Source organism: Castor canadensis, chromosome 1 (assembly GCF_047511655.1).
Source record: "Castor canadensis chromosome 1, mCasCan1.hap1v2, whole genome shotgun sequence".
Lineage (NCBI taxonomy): Eukaryota > Metazoa > Chordata > Mammalia > Rodentia > Castoridae > Castor > Castor canadensis.
Genome location: NC_133386.1, coordinates 27,920,431 through 27,945,150, shown reverse-complemented (window position 1 = coordinate 27,945,150; position 24,720 = coordinate 27,920,431). Strand labels below are relative to the sequence as shown.

The 24,720-nt window shown below is 39.5% G+C and overlaps 1 protein-coding gene and 1 long non-coding RNA gene across 9 annotated transcripts in view; one reads left to right on the top strand and one right to left on the bottom strand.

Moving 5' to 3' along the window:
• LOC141423302 (uncharacterized) overlaps nucleotides 1-12,007 on the bottom strand; it is a 55,110-nt gene extending 43,103 nt beyond the window's left edge. For all 5 annotated transcript variants that reach the window (XR_012448054.1, XR_012448055.1, XR_012448053.1 and 2 more), the window contains exon 1: nucleotides 11,874-12,007. This is a non-coding gene — a long non-coding RNA (uncharacterized lncRNA). The remainder of the gene's footprint in view (nucleotides 1-11,873) is intronic.
• Pde7b (phosphodiesterase 7B) overlaps nucleotides 1-24,720 on the top strand; it is a 309,490-nt gene that overhangs the window by 149,651 nt on the left and 135,119 nt on the right. The window contains exon 1 of one of the 4 annotated variants that reach the window (XM_074073879.1): nucleotides 11,164-12,334. The exons of 2 other annotated variants lie outside the window; for them this stretch is intronic. In XM_074073879.1, coding sequence (XP_073929980.1) covers nucleotides 12,097-12,334 — 238 coding nt within the window. In that variant the 5' untranslated portion in view covers nucleotides 11,164-12,096. Of the gene's footprint in view, nucleotides 1-11,163; nucleotides 12,335-24,720 lie in introns of those variants that run through there. One more of the 4 variants, XM_074073871.1, reaches the window with a different exon arrangement.

Here is a 24,720-nt window from a genome sequence, read left to right as displayed (position 1 = left end):
ATTTTCTTTTTTATCTTTATCTTCTTTTTCTTCCAGTTCCTTGACTGCTCCACACTAAACACATATCCTCTATTTTTCCTCATTTACAATCCTTTCTTTCCCCTTCCACACATCACCTTCATCTCTCTACTTTTGGTACCTGGTTAGAAAGTGTATTGTTGCCAACTCTGTGGAGAAGAGAGCACTTCATCTGGAGGAGGTGATAATAGCTGTATTATATTGAATGCCTGCTTTACCCTTAGCCTTATTCTATATACTTTCCATGCATGTCTTGTTTAATTTTCTTAGTTGCCCTAAGAACTCAGTTTATCCAATGCCCTAGTTCTATTGAAGAATGAAGGCACTTTTACTTTGTTAGGTTTTGTTTGGTTGTTGAAAACTGTCTCCAAAAGATCTAGAGAAAAAGCCCCCCAAAAATAACACCTGGAAAAAAACAGATGGAATTTGAATGTGTGATAAGCAGGTTAGAAAGAAGAAAGATGCAACAAAGGATAAATCCTGAATGAAACTTCAAGTCAGTTGCTGCACACAATCACTTTCATTTGCACGTTTGTGCTCTTGGAGGAAAACGTGACTTTACCAACCATGTTAAAGGGGGGAGAGTTCTAACCCTTCAATAATTTCCAAAAAACCAGAATATGGTTTAGGTCAAAAGGAGTAGTTGATTTTGCAACACCAGCTACCCCTTCTGAGGTTTTACAGAAATGCTGTGTCTGTCCCACACAGAGCTCTCTCCATACTTTTACCACAGACACAATAGTGCTAATTCAGTGTGCACTGTAACATAGGCCACTTTGGAGGTATTCTATGGAAGATAGCAGAGAAACAAATACCTGCACTGTTAAAATTCAATCTCATAAAAATTTAAGGCATAACTTATAGAGTAAAAGAAGCAGGAAGGAGAAATACAGGAACTTGAGTGTCAGAATGATCTGCCCAGGGTTTCTTCTTTCCTTCCTTTGGGGATTGTACTTAAGAACACAGCCTTCAGATCATTCTAAAACACCTGTAAAAAGAAGGAGCTACATATGGAGGAATTTATAGGGTTATATTTGCCCAGTAAAAGGCTGTAAATATAAATGACTAGATTTGCCATGTGACAGTAAAGCCAAAGAAAGTCACTAAGTCAGAAAACAGATGTCTTATCCACTGGACACATGACTGTCCTCAGCTTCATCTCTTCATCTATCCCAGGACAAACCTCAGTTAGGGGACAGTTCTGAATGTTCACATGTACTGTTGTCCATGCAAAAGGTGACCCAAGCCATTTTCTTACCACCTGGAAACATTTAAGAGTTTTTTCTTTCCGTTTCTGGTCAAGCTGCTTAGAAAACAGATGGAGCTGGCATTGCAGGATGGTAAGCAGCCTTACTAACTGGCTCCAAAAGGAAAATATCTGTTCAGTATCTCTGGCAAATCTGTGGACTCGATCCACCAATTCCACGTTACATTCATTGGCTGTTCAGAGCCAGGAAATAAAGTCAGAGACAGCAGAGTCACAATTCTCTTTACCCAACATAAAAACTACTCTGATGGTCTTCTATCACTAGCCCTAACAGTTCCAGCTCACCACACTGGCAATTACCATGATGGTACAAGTCAATCAAGTGACATTTCATAAGGAATAAGGTCACCTTTGCCATAACCTTCATCAAGAAAGTGCTGAAGTAAAGCCAGGTACCAGTGGCTCACACTTACAATCCTAACCAGGGTCTTATGTCTATAATCCTAGCTACTTGGGAGACTGGGATTGGGAAGATCATGGTTCGAGGCCAGCCCAGGCAAAAAAAACACCATCTCAACAGAAAAAAGTTGGATGTGGTGGTACACACCTGTCATCCCAGCAACAGTGGGAAGCTTAAAATGGAAGATTGCAGTCCAGCCTAGCCTGGACAAAAAGCAAGATCCTATCTCCAAAATAACCAGAGCAAAATGGGCTGTAGGCCTGGCTCAAGCAGTAGAGCACAAGCATAGCAAGCACAAGGCCCTGAGTTCAAAATCCATTACTGAAAAAAACAAAATGCAATGTCAACTCACCTAAGGAAAGTAGTAAGAGCACTATTAAAGTTTTAATATCATTAAACTCTTAAAAATTCTATCAAGTAAAAAAAATAAACAAAATATCAGTAACCACCTGCATTTTCCTGGCTACATATAGACTAATCACAGTTTTTTTAAAGTTTTAAGTAGAAATTTCTAAGACATTGTCTTAGTTGTCAAACTATGGAGTTTTTTAAAAAAAACAAAAAAGTTGATTTTCACCATTATTAATAGTGAACACTAATTGAGACCTATTATGGCCACATTTATATTATAGCACTAACATTCACTGTGCACTATAGTTATTTGTGCATGTGTCTGTCTCTCCACTAAATTTATAAACAATTTTTAAGGTCAGGAAACATGTTTTTATATTCTGACACTTAGTATGGAGCAAGCACAAAAATAACATTTCTTGAATGAATTAATGAATCAATTTAGAGTGCCTCACTAGGATTTTAAGTTAAAAAACAATGGTTCTTACAGTCTAATTTGAAAGATAGATAAGAGAATCAAAGGCAAATAGAAGCGAAGCTATGATTACAAATAAATGAATCTCAGATGTGCCTCTTTGTTTAAATAAAAGAGTCAATTTTAAGGTAGGGTACTAAACTTTCATAAAGAAAACAGGACTTTTTCTTGTGGGGTCTTCCTTAACTTCACATCTCCCTGACATCGATTCTCCTATCTCCCTCATTCACATAGAAAGAAGCCTGTCATTGTACTGGACCCATCCAGAGAAGGCAGAAGATTCTCCCTTTATAATGGCAGCTGATTAGCAACCTGGCATTTTTGAGCAACAATACAATTCCCATAGAAATTTTGTGTATTCAGTGTAAATCTGAGTGAGTTCATAGGACTAGGTGAGTGGGAGCCTATTTTTGAAAGCACTGAATGTCCCATAAAGGGATTTGGACTGTTTTTGTAAGTAATAATTCTCCTTGTGTCAAATTAATATGAATAGTTGACATCACTTTTCATATGTTACATGTTTTAAAATGACATGATTATAAGGTGTGTTCAAAGCACAATACAGCTTTGAAAGATAAATAAGTCTTCATTGAGTTTTTTAAATGCTTACTGAGAGATTTGAAGGATACAACTTAATAGTAGCTCAATCAACTGCCTCCCCAAAGTTTGAAAGCAGGAAGAAAAACAACAACGTGGAAAATGCATGGATTAAAAGCCTGGTTTTAAACTGGGTATGGTACGCCTGCCTGTAATCCCAGTTACTCAGGAGATGGAGGCAGGAGGATTGAAAGTTGGAAGCAAGCCTGGGCAAGATAATAAAACTGTCTAAAAAAAAAAATAGTAACAGGTGCTGGTGACTCATGCTGTAATCCTACTTACTTAGGAGGCAGAGATCAGGAGGATCACAGTTCAAAGCCAGCTGGAGCAAATAGTTTGCAATAACCTATCTCAAAGAAAACCCATCACAAAAAAGGGCTGATGGAGTGGTTCAACATGTAGACCCTGAGTTCAAACCCCAGTACCACAAATTAATAATAATAATAAAACAAAGGCCAAGTTTTGTGGGTCTGATATTGAGCCCTTATACTCTAATTGAGAAGCATAAAAGCAACTAGATATATGAATATATTCACCTTGCACCTAAATGAGCAAAGGAATGCTAACATCAAATGCAACACAAGAAGTCAAAGAAGTCTCACTAACAGTCCATAGGATGGAAGCAAGGAGAGGATCATGGAGGACAAAGAGTAGACAGATCCAGAGATCCAAATAAGAAAACAGAGCAGGACCAGTTAGCATCCATAGCTGAGAGACCGAAAGATATGCAATCACCTGAGGTGATTTACAGGATGGAAGGAGTAAGATATCACTAGAGTTTGAATGGGGGTGGGAAGGAAAATTACTAACAGAAAGCCTAGAGGTTATTTTGGTGATAAAGATCTTCTACACATTAATGCTGTCATACTTTGAGTATGATGCTATGATTCTTGTAGCAATAAGACATACCAAACAGAAAAAGGATTTGGTGTGCTGTATATTCTATATATTAAATGCCTTTCCCTTTATTTTCACCCTCAATTTTCCTGCTATTACAGAGGACAACTTCTAAAATTATCTAAAATAATAAGCATGGTATACATTAGCTGTTAATACAGTACCTTCCAGCTTCTCTCTCTTGTTTTTTAGTTATTCCCCTGGATGGCAGGAAATATAGGTGTTCATAACCACAGCAAAGCGTTAGCCTTAGAAAGAACCCAGAAAGACAATGGAAAAAAAATATAGCAAACTGTGTTTCCAATTACCAACAGATGCTTTCATTTATCCAAAGCGTTCCTGTTTAGTTAACTGTACAAATTTTTAATCATATAAATGTGGTTCTAGCCTCATGCTCTTGATTAGCCATTGTCTTCCAGCTGATCTCACATGCCTCTGGCTTCTGCCATTGCTTTCTCATAAATACTATGTCTGGGGCTGCATGAATTCCAGGCGATACCTTTAAAGAGAGTAGCTTGCTGTAGATTTTATTTGACTTATCTTTTGTGTTTTTTTATGTGTTTTGCTAAGGCAGAAATGAGAAATGGCATCGCGGTACAATTCTCTGAGTCACAGCACCATTGGCCACTGCCTATAATGTCATGAATGTCTGTTTTCCTTTTCCCATCTTTATTTTTTTTGTGGAATCATCTGGTCACCATTCATTCATGCCTGGAATATTACAGTGGGAAACATGACCAGATGTCCTCTAGAGATCACTTTACATAAATCTTTAAGAAATCAAATGAAGGAACCGGTCTTAGAGAGACCATCACCAGTAATGGAAATCAAAGACTCGGAGCCTTTCCTGTATTCCAGCCATTCTGAAAATAGTGATAGGGTTGCAAAAAAAAAAAAAAATACTGGGAAGAAGGAAGGATGGCGAAATTGGCATCGATTTTGTTGGACATTTGGTAAGAACAGACTTGCAAAAATTGCATTTGGTTAAAAGTTCTTAAGACTCCATGCAGCTTATACTTAACATTCAGCCTTGTCTTTAAAGTTAACTCATAAAAGAAGAGAAACTAATGGAACAAAATTGAAAAGCAAAGCAATGGCTCGATGTTGTGAAAGACCCTGGTCACAGCCCTTGTTCTTACACAGCAGTTCTTGTCGCTTATTTCCCTGGAGAGTACTTGACCCGAGCCAGCAGTGATCTAAAGTCCTAACTGATATACCTATAAAGAATGAGACATTTGCTGCATTTTCTTTCACAAGCAACCTGCCAAACAGGCGAAAATACCTATCTCATGGTAGTCCTCTAGCCTTTGTCACTCAGTGTGGTCACAGGTCAACACCCTTGTCATCCTCAGTGAACTTGTGAGAAGTGCACAGTCTCAAACCCTGTGCAGACTTGCCAAATTAGAATCTGCATTTTAATGGATTCTCTGGTTTTTCGTAAGCACATTAACATTGGAGAAATGTTTGAAATATTAGTCCCCCAGAATGGCATCCAGAGGTAGCTTTTGGTTCATAACTACCAGGAGGTAGTAAGATGAATAGCAAAGGCAAAGGCTGGTCCTGTTAGAAGGTGAACTCGAGACCTTGTACTTGCAAGCCAGGTGCTCTACCACTTGAGCCACAACCCATCCCAAGAAGGCTTTATTCCTTACTGTTTCCTTTTCCTCTGTTGTGTTGTTTCACATCAGTAGTCTCTCTATATCTTATTTGTGAGGAAAGTGCCTCACCCTGGCATTTTCCAGTGATTCATTGAGGATCAGCTCCCCTCCACTCACCTTCTGGTTTCTGAGCCCAGCCTAATGCTTGAGAACTTTCAGAAGTCATGCCTCTCACTTGTACAAAAAATAGAAAAGTAGAAATGTATTTTACACTTTGCTTAGGCCCCTTTCTAAGTATTATATTTGGTTTTACACACTACATTTATTTTAAAAACACTTATAGTGGGCATGGTGGTGCATGCCTGTAATCCCAGCAACTCAGTAAGCAGAGGCAGGAGGATCATGAGTTTGGGGCCAACCTGGACAAAGCAACTTCTAGGACAGCCTGCACTGCATAGCAAGACCCTGACTTAAAAACACAAACAAAACCATCTATGAATTAAACGAAGATCAGTTAAGAGCAATCGAAATTCTAAAAATGTTTGAAATATAAAGCCCCCAGGCAAAAACTGTGAGGTTCTCTTAAGTTTGTCTAGGGAAATGAGGTCAGTGAATGACCTGAGGACAACACATTTACTACCAGAGCACATGACACAAAGCTGCCCAGCTCAGGAACATTGAACACAACCGTCAGTCATTGTGGATGGAAATGCAATTCCCTTCAAGAGAACATGTACAGTATTAACTACAGCACCACGTAACCCATGGTACAGACCATGAAGGCTTAACTCTGGACATGATCCTGGGCTGTTTCACCTCCAAAATGCACTTACAAAGAATATTTATCTTATCATATAGCTACTTCTACTAACACACATTGTCCTTTATCTCTCTGTGCTCATTCACACATCAATGATTTTGTTTACCTTACCTTGCCTGCCTTTCCACCATTAAAATCTCTTACTGCCTCCCTGATGGGACACTCCCCACTAACCTCTATTCACTACCCTGCCTTCAGGTTCCTCCGCTTTGGTGGGGAACATGAATTTCCAAAGGGACCTACTTCACGTGTGGTTGGATTTGGCTTTTCGTCTCTCTAATAGATCCCTGAAATGTATAAGTTTTATAATACAATATGGTTTTTAAATAGCTCACATTTTGATCTTTCATGCTTATGAGATCCTAGTGTGATTAATAAAGTGCCTATTATTTATAGATAAGGCACTAAGTCTGATGCAAAACTTAGTAGTGAGTACAGACTGATGCCTGGTTTTTGTAAATCTAAGGTAAATAGTCTTGAAGGGTTACTTTAGAGATTTCGTTGTGGTAGCTGTGTTTGAAAAAGTAGATACACTCAAAGATAAAATTATAAAAGATCTCCTCTACCATCACTTATGATCTCTCACAATCAGAAAATCCTAAAATGGCTAGTCAGAGGAGGTCAGGGTCACACTCCCAGCATCAGATGTTCAGTAATGGAAGAGAACACGGAGCCATGTTCACCAGTAGGGAAGAGCCAGGGGAGAAAAGCTGCTCTTCCTGCCTTTTGGATCTCAACTCTTGCCATTTTGGATTCACTAGCTGTTAGAAAAGTCTCAGAGGCAGGAAACTTAGCATTCATTAAAACAGCTAAAAGCCAGGATAGAGATCTGATGCTTGATGGAATCCCAGTTTCTCCTTTTAGATAAATTAACAATAATAATAATAGTAATAATAATAACAATAATAATAATGGAAGAAGAAATAGCTCACAGAAAACCAGGACCTTGGCAGTGGAGTCCAGTGCTTCCTGGGAACTTAAAAAGGACTCACAGGCCAGCCGAGTTTCTGGCTTCTGCTGTCGTTCTCTTGGTGCAGTTAATACATGTTTGCAGAGTGAATAAAAGAATGATTGGGTATAGTTTAGATACCTGTTGTGAAATCAAATTGTGACTCTGTCAGTTTAGCCCCTTCTACTTCCTGCCACCTTATCTTTCCTCTTCTTGCCCCACTCTCTCTCTCCCTTTTCCGTGGGACAATAGAAATATGTGCTGCCTTGTATGGTTGCTCTGTAGACCAAGTCCTTCTCTCTACTTGCTGGCATTGTTCCTTGAAATTAGCTAAGGCCAAAGCTATTACATTTCTATTTCTCCTGAAGGACACTGTAAATTGTTTGAGCTTCTCCTACTTAGACTACATTAAACAAAGTTAAAAGACCTGTTTTTCTTTCCCAGCTCATTTTGTATTGCATTGAAATGCATTTGTGAAACCAGGGTGGTCACAAGTGTGTGTGCGTGCATACGTGTGTGTGTGCATGTGTGTCTGTTTACACAGTCACATTTGAATTGAATTGATGGAGAGAAAAGTTCAGGACAAAATAAATAAGTTTCCTTGATACTCTGAATTTTTTTTCTAAAAGGTAGAAGAGAGATGAGAGTAAATAAGTGTATAAAAGTACTTCCAAAACAATCTGAGTGAGATTTTCATTAAGATGAAGTTCTGTGAGACTGATAGACTCAAAAGAAAACAACAATGAATACAGATTTCTAAGTTTGCATTTTAAAGATACATTCTCTAGATGATCAGAAATATTTTAAAGGAAGAATAATACAGAGGGTATGAGTGATTAAAGTACAATATATTTACAGGTGAAATACCAAGTCAAAACCATATTGAACAATGAGCAGACACTAAAACAATGAAGGGCAGGAATGTAGATTAGGTCACATTAAAGGAAAGGTACTCACAGAAGGGCAAGGGTCAATGAAAAGGGTAAAGGAGGGTGAATATGGCTGAGGTGCTTTCTCTACATGTATGAATATGGAATATCGAAACCTGTCAAAGTCATTTCAAGAAGCAGAGTGGAAGAAGAGGGAGACTGATGGAGGGAATGAACCAAACTGGGATACAATATTGGAAATGTCCCAGCAAAACTCCCTGTGTAATAATCATATACTAATAAAAACATTTAAAAAGATATATTTAACATTATTAATATTTAAAAACCTATATAATAAAGACACCTGCCTAGTGAGTAGAGTACCCATAGTCCACAGGATTTTTACATGGTCCTCAGAATACTAAAAGTTCTTCAAAATCATTAAGAGCCACTATGCTTTGGTGGCACTCTTTTCTTCACCATATACTTTAATATTGGAGTTATCAATTCCTTTCTTCTATGGATACAGCCACACAACAAAGCCTTTTTGATAGAATTAGGTTTCCATTGGAACAAGCTGTTTTGACTTTGGGAGCTCTCATTACATTTCTTTCACACAAGAAGAGAATTCTATTTTTTTCTTAATGGAATATTAGATTGACTCACAGTGCCTGAAAAAAGCACTTGCTTATTTTGAAAGTCTGTCTTAAAATTTCCTGTCTGTAATACATTAATTACTGATATTACCATTTGTAAGCATTTCTACAAGTCAGACAGTTGAGACTTTGCTCCATGACTCCTCTGAGCACAGAACATCCTACTCCACCCCCTTTTAACTCAGGCCCAGTGGTCTACACTTCTGGCTGGAGGTAATATGGCAAAGTGAACGATGTTCCCTGAGTAAAGAAAAAATCAGAGCTTTGCTCTTCTAAGGTAGCTAACAGAAAGATCAAAGAGATCACAGGCTATGAGTTGCTAGCTCAAAATATAACTGAATTGCCCTTCAGAGAAATCGTGTGGTAGAGAGATTTTCAGTCCAGTAAGTGTTCGCATCCCACCAGTCCATCTCAGTCTCCTGGGCCTGCAGCTGAGCCAAAAATCTCCTGGGCCAAGCTTTCTCACAAGATTTCCTGTACTTCCTGTTTCTACGTGAGCCAGAAATACCATGAGAACAACCTTTCTTGTGGTATTTTTGCACTTCTACTCTGGGATGAAGATAATCCCATATTGGGGAAAAAATTTTAAATCGTGCCAACATTTTCAACTCTCAAACCTTCAAATGAAGTAGGTTCTTCCTTAGGAATGGAAATTTGAAATGGTGTTTGCTTGGCCCAAACGATCTCCCATAGGAAGTATTCGTGCTCAGTGATCTAACATTTTGTAACTTCTCTGGAATATTTTTACAAGGAAATTTGTGAAGTAGTATGGAGGATACAGTTGAAATTTATATCCCTGGTTTGAAAAAAAATCACTCTTGTGTGCACTGAAGAGTTGTATTCTTAATACACTCATGGTTGTGATATATTATATCATATAGTTATTTTCTTTGTTCTTAACCCCTTTGTTCCAAGGGTCAGGATATCCTGATGCTAAGTACTATTGCAAAATAACTGAACAAAAATAAAAATAGTCAAACACTTAGGAAACTCTTTAGTTGTTATGTCAAGGAAGTTTGTGACTGAGGAGTGAGTTTAAGACATTATTCAGGAAACATGGTAATAGAGTACAGCAGCCTACATGCACTTATTAAATAAAATCGTCTCAATTCTAGACAGCCCTGATGCTCCAGTCTGATGGAAAGGTAAGATAAGGACTGGAGACTGTCAAACAGTGAGGGGGATGCATCAAATTGAAGCATAAATCTTTTCATGTCTCACAAAGAGGGAAATAAAGAAAGGCACATCTTTCTGATAAAGTGGATACATTGGGTTGTTATAGGAAGAGCTCAATATTGTACTAATAAAGTTTACAAAAAGGAGTGTCTTCCATGTTTTTCATTGTTATTTTATACCCTCAAAGGGTGTTGGTCCTTTTTCACCTGTTAGGAAAGAAAATAGGCTTGCCATTACACTTTTCTATCCTGAAAAAAAAAAAAAGGAAACTCACTTAATTCAGTGTGGAAAACCAAACTTATTAACCATGGGTTTAGAAGAAGAATAATATAGAAGGCTTTGCTGCTTTCAACTTTAAAAAAAAAAAAAAAAAAAAGTGGGAGCAATGGAAATCAGACACTCTACAGGTCTTTCTCCTCTCCCCCAAATCTCCTCCATGCTCCCCTAAAGAAACATCAAATGATTGTGTGATCAATCAGCCCTGAAAGGAATGTGGAGTAACAGATTGTACATCAGCAAAATCAAGTGCCAAGCAAAACAAAGCCCTTTGCAAGGCGGGATGTGAAGAGCAGAGGAAGACGGGATTGCAGCAATGTCCTCCAAGGAAACAGGCTAGCCACGTGAAAGTGCAAGTTCAAATTGTTCCTACAAACCCAATTTGCTGGCAAAAGTGCCAAACATAATACCACCCCACTTTCGTTTATGTCCAGGGCCTTTCACACAAGCGACGGGGGGCATCTCTCGTGGCTGTGTTGGTTCTGACTTCCAGGGTTAGCGCCTTCATCTCAGAGCCTCAGGAAACAAGAGCCTGGCCTACAGTTGTCCTCAATTCATCTATCACTCTCAGGTGGGGACACAGTAGTCGGTGGCCCAGATATTAAGCCCCATATCTCTCAGTGTGTGTGTGTGTGTGTTTGTGTGTGTGTGTGTCATCTTCCACACACTCTTTACACTGACATTTAGACTCTGCTTTAAAATGATTACTTTTCTTTGAAACTGGGTTTGTAACCTTCCTCAGCCAAGTGTCTGGACCACACAAACCCACTGCACATGTGCATGGGGACCTTGATGCTTCCCTGATCCACTTCTTTCAAGTTAGCTTTGGAATGTGATTCAGTGTTATTTCCCTTCCAGCTGAAGGGCAGCTGAGGTTACAAAGGGATTTGACTAATAGGCCAAAACCTGGTTAGTTTGCTGAGAACCAAATGACAGCAAAAAGGGAGGGGTGTGGAAAAGGAAGGGAGAGTGTTTGAATTGTGGTCCTCAGGATCAAGCCAACCTCATCCTTGTGGGGGCACACTGACTGGACAAGGTGGCCCCCACCAGGCATTCCAGAGAGAAACTACTGCTGAATGGTCAGCGTCCCGATTTGTTTTGTTGTTGTTGTGTTGTGTTGTTTTGTTTGCTGAGAGCTCCTTGGGGCTTGCAGAACCAGAGCCTGGGAAGCTTCTAGGCTTCCTGCACCAAGGGGAGGAGGGTGAGTCCTCACCTGACATCCAAATAACTGGCCTCTGGGGAACCCCTTCTAGAGTGTGGCAGAGATGGAGCCCCACTTCTTTGCCTGATGCCCTTCAGAGCTAAGCCACTTGACCAACTTCGACAAGCACCAAAAGCGAGTTGGAAAACAAATCAGGAGGAAGAAGACGAAAAGCTGAAACCTCCATGGCTTTTTTTCGCCCCCCTGCTGTCGTTCTAGCTGTAGCCTGGGATTAATTAAGTGCTGTGAACTCAGTGCCTGAGAGAGAAGGAGAAAAAAATGCTCCCTCTCTGTAAGGAAGGAGTACGGTAACAGTTCCTCACCAGCGAGAAAGCTTGGGAAGTGCATCGCTGTCGTGGTCGCAGTGTGTGTGCAGGAACTGGAGAGCCAGGAGACTGTGGCAGGCTGCAGGAAGCTTATCTTTCCAAGGCTGGAGAGGATTTCACGGGGGATCGCCTACCCCTGCCCAGGAAGAATTTCCCTTCTGGTGGCAGCGGCAACAGCAGCAGCAGCAGCCCTACCTCCTTTTCTGGGGAGCAGGGCAGAATGCCTGTGCTAGAGAGGTATTTCCACTCGGCAGAGCTAGGCAGGAGGTGGACGGCCCCAGAAGGTGCGCTGCCCTCCTCCCTCGGCAGCCGGCTGGGGTGCCAGCAGGGGCCGCTGCCCTGGGACTTTCCAGAGATGATCAGGATGGTAAAGCTGGTTTGGAAATCCAAAAGTGAACTGCAGGCAACCAAACAGAGAGGCATTCTGGAAAACGAAGATGTTTTCCACAGCTTTCCAGGTAAATTGACGGTGGGGTGCTGAAGGTAAGGGGGGGGCACGTCTGATGACCACTCTTAGTCCCTGACTTGCAGAGCCCAAGCCATAAAAATGGGAAAAGGAAGACAAGCTGTGCAAATAGGGTCCTAGGGCTGTGACTTAGGAATGTTTGCTCTGTTATAAAAGTACATCCTAAAATTAAGGGTGATCTAGCAGGGAGAACATTAGAAATTAAGAAATTTGGTTTCTAAGCTCAGCGTGCAGTAGGCTTGTCCTGTGTTAAATAAATCAAATGTCCTGAGTGCTGTCCCCACCAGGAGAGGGTGGGATTGGATGCTCTTTCATGTCCATCCCGACTCTAGCATTTCTGGTTGACAAGTTAGAGATGTCTACAAAAAACTACCCTCTTTGGGTTGCTTTTTCTAACTCCTCATATAAAATAAAATGTATTCCCAATTTTAAGCTATGCAACTGCAACATGGATAATGTTCCCAGAAATGAGTTTGTTTGGCCTTCATGCTTCTTGTGTCTTGGGCAAATTGGTAAGCTTTCTTGCCTCAGTTTCCCCTTTGACAAGTGACAATTATACAAACATCCCCATTGATATGAGGGAAACTCAGCTCACTTACAAATGTGGAAATGGTGATTCACAAAGCTCTGTCATGTCACAAGAATGTGCTATGTTGGGGACAATTGTGGGGAACTTTGCTGTGTTTCTAATAATGGACAAAGAGCCCAAAGGTGCCTGGGACCCCTAGAGAGGACCCCAGAAACTCTGTAAGCTGCAAATGCATAACTGACTGCTGGGTGTTCTCTTCCTCTGGGGACAAGTTGATAAATGTATGGCAAGTGGTGAGTTCGCTTGAGAAGAAAGAATGAGTGTATGTTCATGCATCGTAAGTCTTGGCTGGCCCTGTGCAGTGGGACCTGGCATGCCATTTGCTGTGAGATGGGGTAGATGGAAAAGATAAACCGAAAATGAACTTCCCTCTTTCTCACAGAAAGAGACTAGAAAATAAAAGCTTACCTAGTTTTGTTTTAGCAACTTATGGCAGAAAACTTTTTTAAAAGTTAAGTTTTAAAAATCTATAACAGTGTTAAGAAGGCAGAAAAGCCATGAGCAATGAGTGCCTCTAGTAAACAATGAGTATTTGAGTATTTACAAAAGAGACAGAGAGCAGTCAGCCTGAGGTTGATGTGGCCTCCGGAAGATGGGAGCCCACAGAAATGGGTCTCGGTCAGAAGGAATGAGGTAATGCAAAAATCATTGCATATTTCATGTGAATAGGGCAAGAAAAATGGGGAAAACCACCTGGGCAGAAAATGTAGCTATGACACTACAACTGTTACCACCCTTGGTTTGTTTCATTACGCTAAATGATAAAACTACCTAGCTTGACAAATGTTAGTATGTCTGTGGGGTGAGTGTTTATCATTATTTATATTGCATATTAGCGGGCATCTAGCTCCTGAACAAGCAATGTCACAAGAAGAGAACAGAGCTCTTGCAGTTTTTTAGGAGCTAAAGCTTTGCACTTTTCTGCACGTTGAGAAGAAGCACTAGTTGATAGCCTCCACACCTCCCCACCACTGCCTCTCTTGCCATAGAGGTTTCACATAGCCATTTGGAGAGAAAACTGCACCCATCTGCCACCCTGGTCACCCTGCCTTTGAGGTGGCAGGCTCTGTTTCAGTGCCTCCCCATGGGATGTCCATTTGCCTCCTCTCCTTCCTCCCCTGACTTCCCGTGCTCAGGGACAGAAGGGCTCTCACTTCTAGCATGAGCATAAAGCCTCCTGGTCCATCAGCACAGGCCAACCAGAGATGAGCTGCTTCCTTTCCCACGTTGTCTGCCACTTCCTCCTTGTTCACCACGTCCCCGATGCTGTGTTTCCTTCCAGCATCAGGTGCTCTTTAACTGTATCACTTTCGCCATGGAACATGAATGACAGTGGGGACCTCCAGAATACTTGTAAAACATTTCAAAAAATACAGCATTTTTCTATTCTTACAAAGTGATGGTTTAAACTGTTTTCGGTTATATATGGGGGTTTATGATAAAAGGCACCTCAAAAAAAAAAAAACAGAGCACATGAAGATCGATCTAGCTAGCTAGCTATTTATCTCCCTCTCCCTACTCTCCTCCCCTCCTAAATCTTACCTTGCCTGAGAACCCTCAGACAGTTTACATTTTGACATTATTAAGCAACTCACTGGACACCAAGGGCTGCTTTGCCTTACCTTGTGTTTGGAATGCCTGTCTGTGGCTCAGCCACTGAGAACATTCTATTCAAAGGACAAAATGCAGTTCAGTCATCCCTGCTCCCCATCTTCCTCCAATAGTTATTTTCTCCTCCTCTCTGCTATCTTCACTGATAGGTACATAACATGCAGTATATATAGTACACAGCACTTTTACTGTGCTTGTACCTGAAAACAGAAAAATTCAGTATTATAAATTTGGTGTATATTTTGACTGCTCGTGATAACAAATGAATAGGTTTAAATGTTGAAAAACATGAACTTGAGGAAATTCTGAATGGAACCGATAGTCACTTTATAGGAATCTAGAGGCGGGTGTTGCTGGTTCTTACAATGTTTAATGTAACCTTAAAAGCTCCAGGTTTTCTTTTCCTTCATGAAGGGCATCATTATTTTTATTCATGTTTCTTAGACAATACTGGAACTTTGTCCTTTGCAAGTGAAATAGAAAAATGTTTTGAGATTTTTTTTTAAGGTAATAAGGGGCAAAAGCAAAAAAGAATTTCTGGAAAAATAAATACATAAATATGTATTCATGAAAGACTTAAGATGAAATCAACTGAATCAGAAGTGATAGAAGGAAAGGAGAGCAGTCCTCTGAAGAAAGCAAAGATGTGCTAGGGAGGAGGTGACACAGGGGAACATCTCCAACATCTTTGGATCCATCTGGTGACTGTTCTAAGCAACAGGCTGGAGTAGGGAAGGGGAGGAAGAGATCTGGTCACTTTCATATGTTGGGGTGCATGCCATTGGGGAGTACTCCCAAGCCAGGCATTGGTGAAGGCATTGTTTACCCCAGGAAGGGCTCCAGAAGTTTTGGTATTCTTGGGATGAAAATGTCAGCTCCGTTCATTGAATTGTACCCTATTATTCAATTATATTAATACATATTTTTTCCCTTTTTGAAGCAAAGGATCATCTAATTAGCTAATCCCTGTATTTTAGAAATGAGGTGAATCCTTCAGAGAGATACACAATTTGTTCAGAAACTGTGCCAGAACCAGAGCAAGGTGTCAGTTCCCCACTCTGGTCCACAAAACTCACATAGATCAGACCACATGCTGGACCATTTAACTTTATATTTAAAACAAAGCATGGCTTTACTAATTGTATGTTGATGGGAACAACATGATAATTCATGATGTGAGCCTCAGTCTAGCCAGAAAAATAATACCTAATCAAAGAATTGTGCTTTCTTTATGTTTTCCCACTTATTTTGAGGGCCTTAGTTTAGATCCAAGCTTCAAGTGCAGGGAAGGTTCGGGGAAGAGCCTCACCTATTACCAGTAAGAAGTAAGCCTCCAACACAGTCATGAGGTCATGACTCAAAGTGGGGAGAGGGAAGAAGGCAGAGGTTCAAACGGGTGGCTTCTCAAATACAGTGAGTACAAACATTATTCTAATTATAATTCTAGTCAGCACTCAGTTTAAGACTAGACATCCCTAGCAGGACTCCTTCTTCCTTGAATAAATAATCTGATTTTGAAATTCAACCAAATAACTGCAAACTCTGCAGCCATGGAACTTGCCTTTCATTTTGGTGTCTCTGGTCTAAATTTTACATTATATTTTACTTATTTATTAAGCTTGTTCCCATTTCAATAGCCTTTGGTTCCAGGAAAATATGAAAACTCATAGCTCTCTCTCAAGAAAAGAAAAGGAAAAAAAGCCCACAACCTATTTCCCCACTTGTCCCACACTTCAAGGAGAATACAAATATCAGAAATTTGCTTTATACCTATCCCCAAATATCACTGTCAGACAAGAAAATCTCCAAAAGAATTTTGATTCCAGAACTCTATAATTCAAACTGACATTTAAAGTAAAGGCTGAACACTTTGATCATATAGTCCAAGGCACATTTATTACATGTCTAGTGTATACCATGGACTGTGCCAGGCAACATGGACTCAGAGATAAATCAAAGATTTAATGAGAGAAGAACAATTGTGAATTTATGAATCAGAGTTCAGTCTATAGCTTCAGTGTAAAAACAAGCACTTGTTAGTTTAAACTTCTCTATTTAAAATATTGACTGTGAAAATGGTGAGATTCAAAACACTTGTAAAAATTCATATACATTTTCAAATATTCATCAGTGTTTAATGATGTTATTCAAAGCTGAACAAGTTGCTTTGAAAAAAGACTCAATGACAATAGCAATAATCTGCATTCAGTGTGTACCCATACTGGATATTAATCACTGACCACTGAAGTCATCCTCTGAATAGGAATGCAACATTGTGTCAAAATGGAACACATCATCTTGCCTTGAACCAAACCTGTTCTTTCACTTGACTTGGTTTCATGAGTAGCAGAACCCCAAATTTAAGATGCTTTCCTCCAACTCCCCAAATCCAACTGGTTCCAAGTCAATAAGAGAGACTGAGAGTGCCAGACTGTTGAAGAGCTGTGATTTTAAGATTTCTAAAACCTGAACTATGTGACCCTGGGCAAGTTACATCTGCTATTGGTGCCTCGGTTTCTCATCTACAAAAAAGGAACAACAAAAATGCACATTCACAAAAGGATTAAATGAGATCATACCCAAAACAGTGCCCAGAGAGAGCCTAATCCCACCACACTCTCAGTAAATGGTAAATGTTGCCTATGATTATAAGGCTGGTGTTATGTTCTCAACAGCTTTTACAGTTCCTTCCTCTCTGTCCAGTGTGATGGCCCTTGGGCAAATCTACAACCTGGTGGTAGCCTCTGATCACATACTCTCTCTCTCTGTCTCTCTCTCTCTCTCTCTCTCTCCCTCTTCTTTCTACTCTGCAACTTAGATCAACAAGTTTAAAATGAAAGAACAGAATGTTCTTGTTCCTCTTCAAAATCCTTCAGTGCTTTTCCACCATCTGCATAGAAAATCCAGATTCTTCATCCTGCGTTCAAAGCTCTCCACTTACTTTTCCTGTCTTATTTGACATCTTTGGCCTCGGAGCACTTCTATTCCACCAGACCAGACAAGCATCCCACTGCTTCCTACTTAATGTTCCCAATGCTCAAAATGACCCCCCCCCAGCATGTCCCCAATTTCTTCCATTCCTTAAGACCACACTAGATTGCTAATCCCTTCACAAAGCCATCCTGGGATTACTGAAGAAAAATAGAGGTGGCCCTCCATATTTGTGGGTTCTCAATCTGCAGATTCAATCAATTGTGGATGGAAAGTAAAAATAATAAATAAAACCAGTCCTTACAGAACATGTACAGACTTTTCTTATCAGTATTCCCTAAACAATAGCATAACAACTTTTCACACAGCACTTTCATCATATTAGGAATTACAGATAATGTAGGAATGAAGCAAAGTGGACCAGGGGATGTGCACAGCTTGTGTGGGAATGCTGTGCCGTTGAATACGGGACTTGAGCACTAGTGGATTTTGGTATCTGGAGGAGGGGAAGTTCTGCACCCAGTCCTCCATGGATACCAGGCATGACTTTGTACCTTCCTCTCCTGCAGTATCACAGGACTTTCTTTGTATTCATTTCATAGGCAAATCACTCTTTGTTATAATTAGTGTGCATTTGCTCCCACCCCTCCTTGATCCCCTGCTCCTTGGTACTCTGGAGACTATTCTGTTTTTTCTATGTTCTCTTTCACGTCTTTCCCATGACAATCACTCAATACATTTTGATACATGAAAAAAAGAAACTTACCAGAAGAAATAAAATCATTTACAAGTTGCCATTAAGTACATGATGCATATTTTCCCCCTAGAGCCAGATTAGTCAAGGAACATTAATTCTACTTCCTATTCATGGAATCATTTTTAAACTTACATTCTAGCAGATCAAGAATAGTCATTTTAGTTTTTAAAACAAAAAAGTATATACAAGAGTGAACTTCAGGACCAGGCAGGGTACATCACCAGGTATTTGGAAGGTAGATATTGGGAGGATCTCTGTTCAAGGTGTGTGTGTCATCAGAGTGGGGGTGCAGATTAATAAGACCCATCTCAAACAAAAAAGCTGGGTGTGGTAGAGCATGACTGTCATCCCAGCTATTCAGATGACTTAAAGTAGGAAGATCATAACCAGGTCAGCCCAGGCAAAAAATCAGGAAACCCTATCTGAAAAATAACTAAAGCAAAAAAGGGCTGGGAGTGTGGCTCAAGGGTTAGAGTGCCTACTTAGCAAGCGTGAAGCCCTGAGTTCAAACTCCAGCACTGAAAAACAAAACAACAACAAAAAGTGAATTTTAGAGCTTAACCCAAAATCAATATGAAACTTTTCCTATAGAAAAGATGTAATTTATTGATAACTATAAAATTAAATACATACGAATTATGCATGCATCTCTATACTTTCAAGATAATTACACTGTTAATGCATTTTGGAATGCCTTACATAAACTATAGTTCCCAAAGGTGTTTCTTTTACAGATAAGTCTGTATACTCCTCAACATAATTTCATAAATATAGCACAGAAGGTAGGTGTTTACCCGACCTTACGAATAGCTTTTGAAGGAATGAGGCTAGGTAGAGGATGTTATTCCTGTATCCTCTGCAACTTGGCAGCAGTCTTTTTTCTTCTCTTTGTTCCTTCCTTCCTTTTTTTTTTAAATGAATCTGGTTTAAACAGATAGTGAAACACTGACTTTTGCATCACACTAATCCCAAAAAGGAAAAACATTAGCAGCTTTATTGTAAGAAGACCAAAAGCTTCAACTTACTGTTTAAAAAAAACAACAACAACTCACGGAAACAACTGGAAATGTGCAGTTTTCTATTGTCTCACTTTTTTCTTGCTTTGTTATACTTTGTTATACTTCATGATATATAGTAAGATACAGACTGTAATGTAATACAATATTATAATCTAGATAATACATGCAGAGTAAACTTTGTCCTTTTTTATTCCATTTATCTCTCCCAGCCTTTGGATAAATTTCTCTTTAAAATTGACATCGATCTCTAAAATGATAAAACACCTGCCCAAGAAATGAGTTTTATATCTTTGTACTTGTCTTCAATTTCTTCAAACTACAAAATTATCAGAGACCCTTCCTTCAATGTACTTCTCACCTAAAAACTCCACATGGCATGTATTTTCTAGGTTATAAACTAAGTCCCTCTTCTGAGCACTTTTTTTTTTCATCAGCTCTCACACAAGTGGTGAAGGAGTTCTATACATTCTTAATCATTAGTAACAAGATGAGACTGAAAACCAGCCTTGTGTGCACATAGAAGGCATGGTTGACAAAAACAAAACAGGGGTTAGTTGTGCATGGCCTTGAGTCCAAGGGTCCAAGCTAACTGCAGAAAAACAGAATCACAAGAGAGAAGAGGACAAATTTCAAGAGTGATTAAGTGGCAGTCACTTGAATTTGGTAATAGAAACTGAAAGGTACAAGAGACTGAAAACTAGAAAATAAAATCAAGATCAGAGTTTTAACTGCAGATGAGTATAAATCTTTGGTCAAGGTTTTGAAGAGGGGAATAGAGTAGCTAAGAGTAACAAGACACATGTAATGTAATAATTACCCTCCCAGTTTAGTCCTTGGAGGCTCTTCAACCTCTGGTCTTAAAGCTGAGGCACAAGGTGCTCTTTTGTACTTCCTCCTCCAAATCTTTTTGTATGGTCAAAAGTATCTCACAAAAATCTCTGGCTGTAAGTGATGGACACTTCAGAAAATCCAAAGACACATACAACTAGAGGGTCTGTGACAGTAATTCATTCAAAAAAGTAGATAGAATTTGATGAAGATGATTTAGAAGGAGAAGAAAAAAGGGATAGGCAGAGAAACAGACATAGAGTGCCCAAGAGAAAGAAGTAAGGTGAGGTCACTATAAAAGAACTGGAATCAAGTATAAGACATGTAAAAGAAAACATACAGAACCAGGCATGACAGCTCATAACTGTAATCTCAGCTACTTGGAAGGCAGAGTTTGGGAGAATTGCAGTTTGAGGCCAGCCCAGTTTTTAAAAAAAGTAGCAAGACCCCATCTTAACCTATAAACTGGTCATGGTGGTACACACTTGTGATCCCATCCACATAGGAGACAAAAGTAGAAAGATGGAGGTCTGGGTTTGGCCCCAGGGAAAAGGAAAGACCTTATTTAATAAACAACAAAAAGTGAAAAGGGCTGAAGGTATAGCTCAAGTGGTAGAGCACCTGCCTAGAAAGCTGGAGGCCCTGAGTTCAAACCCTAGTATAGAGAGAAAGAAAGAAAAGAGGAAGAAAGGGAGAAAAGGAGAGAGGGAGAGAAGGAGGAAGTGAGAAAGAGGAAGGGAAGAATGAAGGAAGAAAGGAAGGAAAGAAGGAAAGAAAGAGGGAGGGAGGGAGAGAGAAAGAAAGGAGGGAATGAAGGAAGGGAGGGAAGGAAGGAGAAAGAGGAAAACACATAAATAGGGAGGAAGCCATTGCTGTTTAAAACATTTGTAACAGATTTCAAATTTCTACACTCAATTATGAAATAAAACATAGTCTGTTTCTCTTCTTCATTAATCAAATCTTGCTCTTGAGCTCATCTTCCTGGAGAATAAGAAAATTTAACCTTTCTGATTAACAACATATTAGTCTATTCTGGTTAAATTACTTTTTTTGAATAAATGCTTTTCTTCTCCTTGCTCCTTTGCAAGATGGCATCTGCATGAATGTGTGCCTCAGGCTCCACCTATAGACATATCTATCCAGGCACCTATAGACATATCTATCCAAATGCTTCACCACACATGCCTGCAAGGTACCAACCTGAGAGCCAGAACCACAAACACGTTCCTCTGCCATTGGCTCTACATCAACTCCTCCCACAGTTCCCAGAGCACCAGGTGTGGACTCTGTATCTCTCCTTCTGTTGTGCTTCTCCTATTTACTCCCAACAGGAAGTCTCCTTCCTTTTGTGGAGCCATAACCACTGGCTTACCTCTTAATACATTATCTTTAATCTCTTTAACAAACCGAAAAAATCTGTTACTCTGAAGATCAATCCATGAAGGTCAACTCCATCTTCTCGTTCTTGCTATAACATTCTTAAGTATCCCCAATGGATATCTCTGGTGGATTGGAAGGGGAGGATATGCCCTGGAGAGCGCAAAATAAATGAATAAAGTTCATGGCTATCTATCAACAGATTTAATCTTCATTACACATTGGTTGAGTACTTAAGTGTTGCATATTTAATGCAACTTAATCTAGTTACATCCCCATGCATATACTGAACTCATTTGTTCTCATATTCTCCACCCCTCCCCACCATTTTCTCTCCCCTTTCCTCTTTTTCTTCCCTTCCCTTCCCTTCTTTTTTTTTCTCTCTCTCTCTTTCTCTCTTTCTCCCCCTCCCTCCCTCTCTCTCTCTCTCTTCTCTCTCTCTCACAAAACATACACATGCATTTCAGTGGCCATCTCGGGACTTTGACACTTTAGTGTTCAACCTCATAAGTGGAAAACATGACCCTGGAAGTGTGCAAATCATATCTTTCTGGTTGGTTCCCACCTTGAAAGCCGAGGTTTTGTAGTTGCTACTAATTGGAATTGTGGTCATAATTATAGTGAGTTGTACTCCGATCAGTCCTGATACATTTTCTTTGGTTGATTATGCTAACTGGAAATTTCTGAGAACTCTTCTGGTTTTTCAGGCCCCTGGGAAGTCCTGGGAGAAGTAAGGCTGACAGCATGATAGTAGGGGTCATTATGTTCTTCTAGTATTGTAAAAGAAGTCATTATTGAATCTTCTAAGACAGCTGATATGGAGAGACGACTGCTTCTTACCTGTCCTCCTTTCTGTAACTCACTCAAGATTTAGATACACTTGTCTCCTTTGAACATTTATCCATACTGCTTTTCCTGAGTCAGTCCCAGATGAAAAAATTTCTTTGTCAATTAAATCCTTATAGAAAATTGGGAAATGGTGAAGTCACCAGATTTGCAAACACCAAAGCAACTTCTTTCTACCCTCTTTATAACGGAAATGCCCATTTGCTTGATTTGGTGATGCATGGGCGCTATATACTGTGAACAGATTAAATTAGACTGAAACAAATTTTGCATTGAAAAATTTTTGAAATTGTCTCAAATCCTCCAATTAGGACCATCCTAAAAGGCAAATATTTAGCTTCTTAAACTATATAATGAACATCAATCAAATACAGATTTATTCCCAACTTCAAAGAAATTGAAATCTAAATTTACTATCTAACTACTTATGATATTCAGAATGGGAAAATAAAACTCCATTTTCAAGATTTCGCTTCCAAAACAATTCAGTTGAATAGTTATCTACTGAGTTTATATTTGGTGTATAGCATTGTGCTATAATCCTGGAAAGGAGGAGAAAAAGAAGGGAGAGATTACAGTTTGTTAGACGTGACAAATATGTAAGTAGTCAATAATATCGAGGCAAAATGGCACATGTTTTACAATACAGTAGAGATGATACTCCATGGGAATATGAAGAAGGACCAAGAGTATTTATTTAACTAAATATATTTAGTGGCTATCATATCACTGTCTTTGGTTTCTTAGAAAATTTATGAACCAAAAACATTGAGATGGATGGATGATGATGATGATGATGGAGATGACAGGTGATAGATAGATAGATAGATAGATAGATGTAATATACTAGAAGTACAGACACAAAGTCTACAACAACTGCCAACATATGGTAGGGTGATTAATTCTGTCTATAGCATGGACAGTAAAGGACCAAAAGAAAGTGATATCATTCAAGATAAATTACATTTGTGCCAATGAAGAAGAGATTGAAGAAATCAAAGGAGAAAGAAACAATAGTACCAAATGCAGGAAACACTAAAGCATGACAAATTGTGGCATAAGGAGTATATTGGGAGAAGGCTAGAGATGACAGAAGAAAACTAGACTAGAGGTCAGGTTGCCAACCTTTCTAAGGGGTGTATCCCCTAGGCACACAATTTTAGTGGGAAGTGATAAGATAAATTTTCCATTTCTGGAAGATCATTCTAACAATAGTGACTGGTAAAAAGATGGACCTGGGGTGAGGATATTGATAAATTTGTAACTGTAATTTTGGCATTCAGTGACCGTGTTTGGTAGATACTGAGAATTTTTGAGATGATGGCTATTTTGCCTTCAATTCCAAAGTCGAATTTCCCAAGTGCTATAGTACTTTACATAAAGCCACAAGAAATGCTGCGCAAACCACTGGGCCAAAGCCCCTTAGCACTCAATATGCCCTATCCTGAATGATTTCTATTTGTGATCTTCCATTCAGAGCATACTCATCTCTTCCTCAAGTTCAAGACACAATTCTGATTTGTGTCTCATAACCTGAGAATATTCTTTCCCTCCTTCCTTGCCAAGCCATGTTTCTTCCCATTTTACATTTGCCATTTTTTTTAAGCAAACAATCCTTTCAAGACCAGGTGCCACAGAATAGATGAGAAATAAGAACGTGATTTTTTCATGTAGTTTATATAATGTAGTGAATTAGATAAAAACCATGTACTTGTAAACAAAGTGTGATAGTACTCCACGAGGACTAAGCATGAACTGGTTCTTTCTAGGGTGACCTCGGAAAGCTTTGTTTTAGACTGATCATTACAGCTATATCTTTAAGATGGTTAAACATTTCAGCAAAATGTGAGAAAATTCCACTCCTAATGAAGGAATCTGAGCGTAGTTACAAAGACAGAAAAGCCCAAGAAATCACTGGGAATGGAGATTAGTCAGTTAGTTCCTGCAGGTTTGTGGTGAGGAACAATGGGAAAAAGAGGAAGACTTTCAAGGAACCAATGGTTTGGGGGCAAAAAAAATCGTAACTCTTTTTAAACTATTGAAAGTGATTAAGTGGAAAATGAGAGAGGCCTTTGAATTTCACAATAGAAATGGGCCTTTGAGAACATCTAGTTAAACCACTGAATTTCTTTAAAATGAGGGCAATACTCAGGGTCACAGGGTTGGCAATGGATTACAGAAGGGCCAGCTCAGGGTTCCTTGACATCTGGCCGTGCCGTTGACTCAGCCACGCTCCCTGTCGTGGTCAAACCCAAAGCCTCTCAACACCAAAAAGTTTCCTCTACATGATAATCCCTTTAAAACTAATCTAACACTTCCCAGTACATCCCATCTCCACGACTGCATTATATAAGCATGTGGTGTCCATCTGAACATGAGCAAGAATTAGATGTACACAGATGGAGCATCTCTAATCTGGA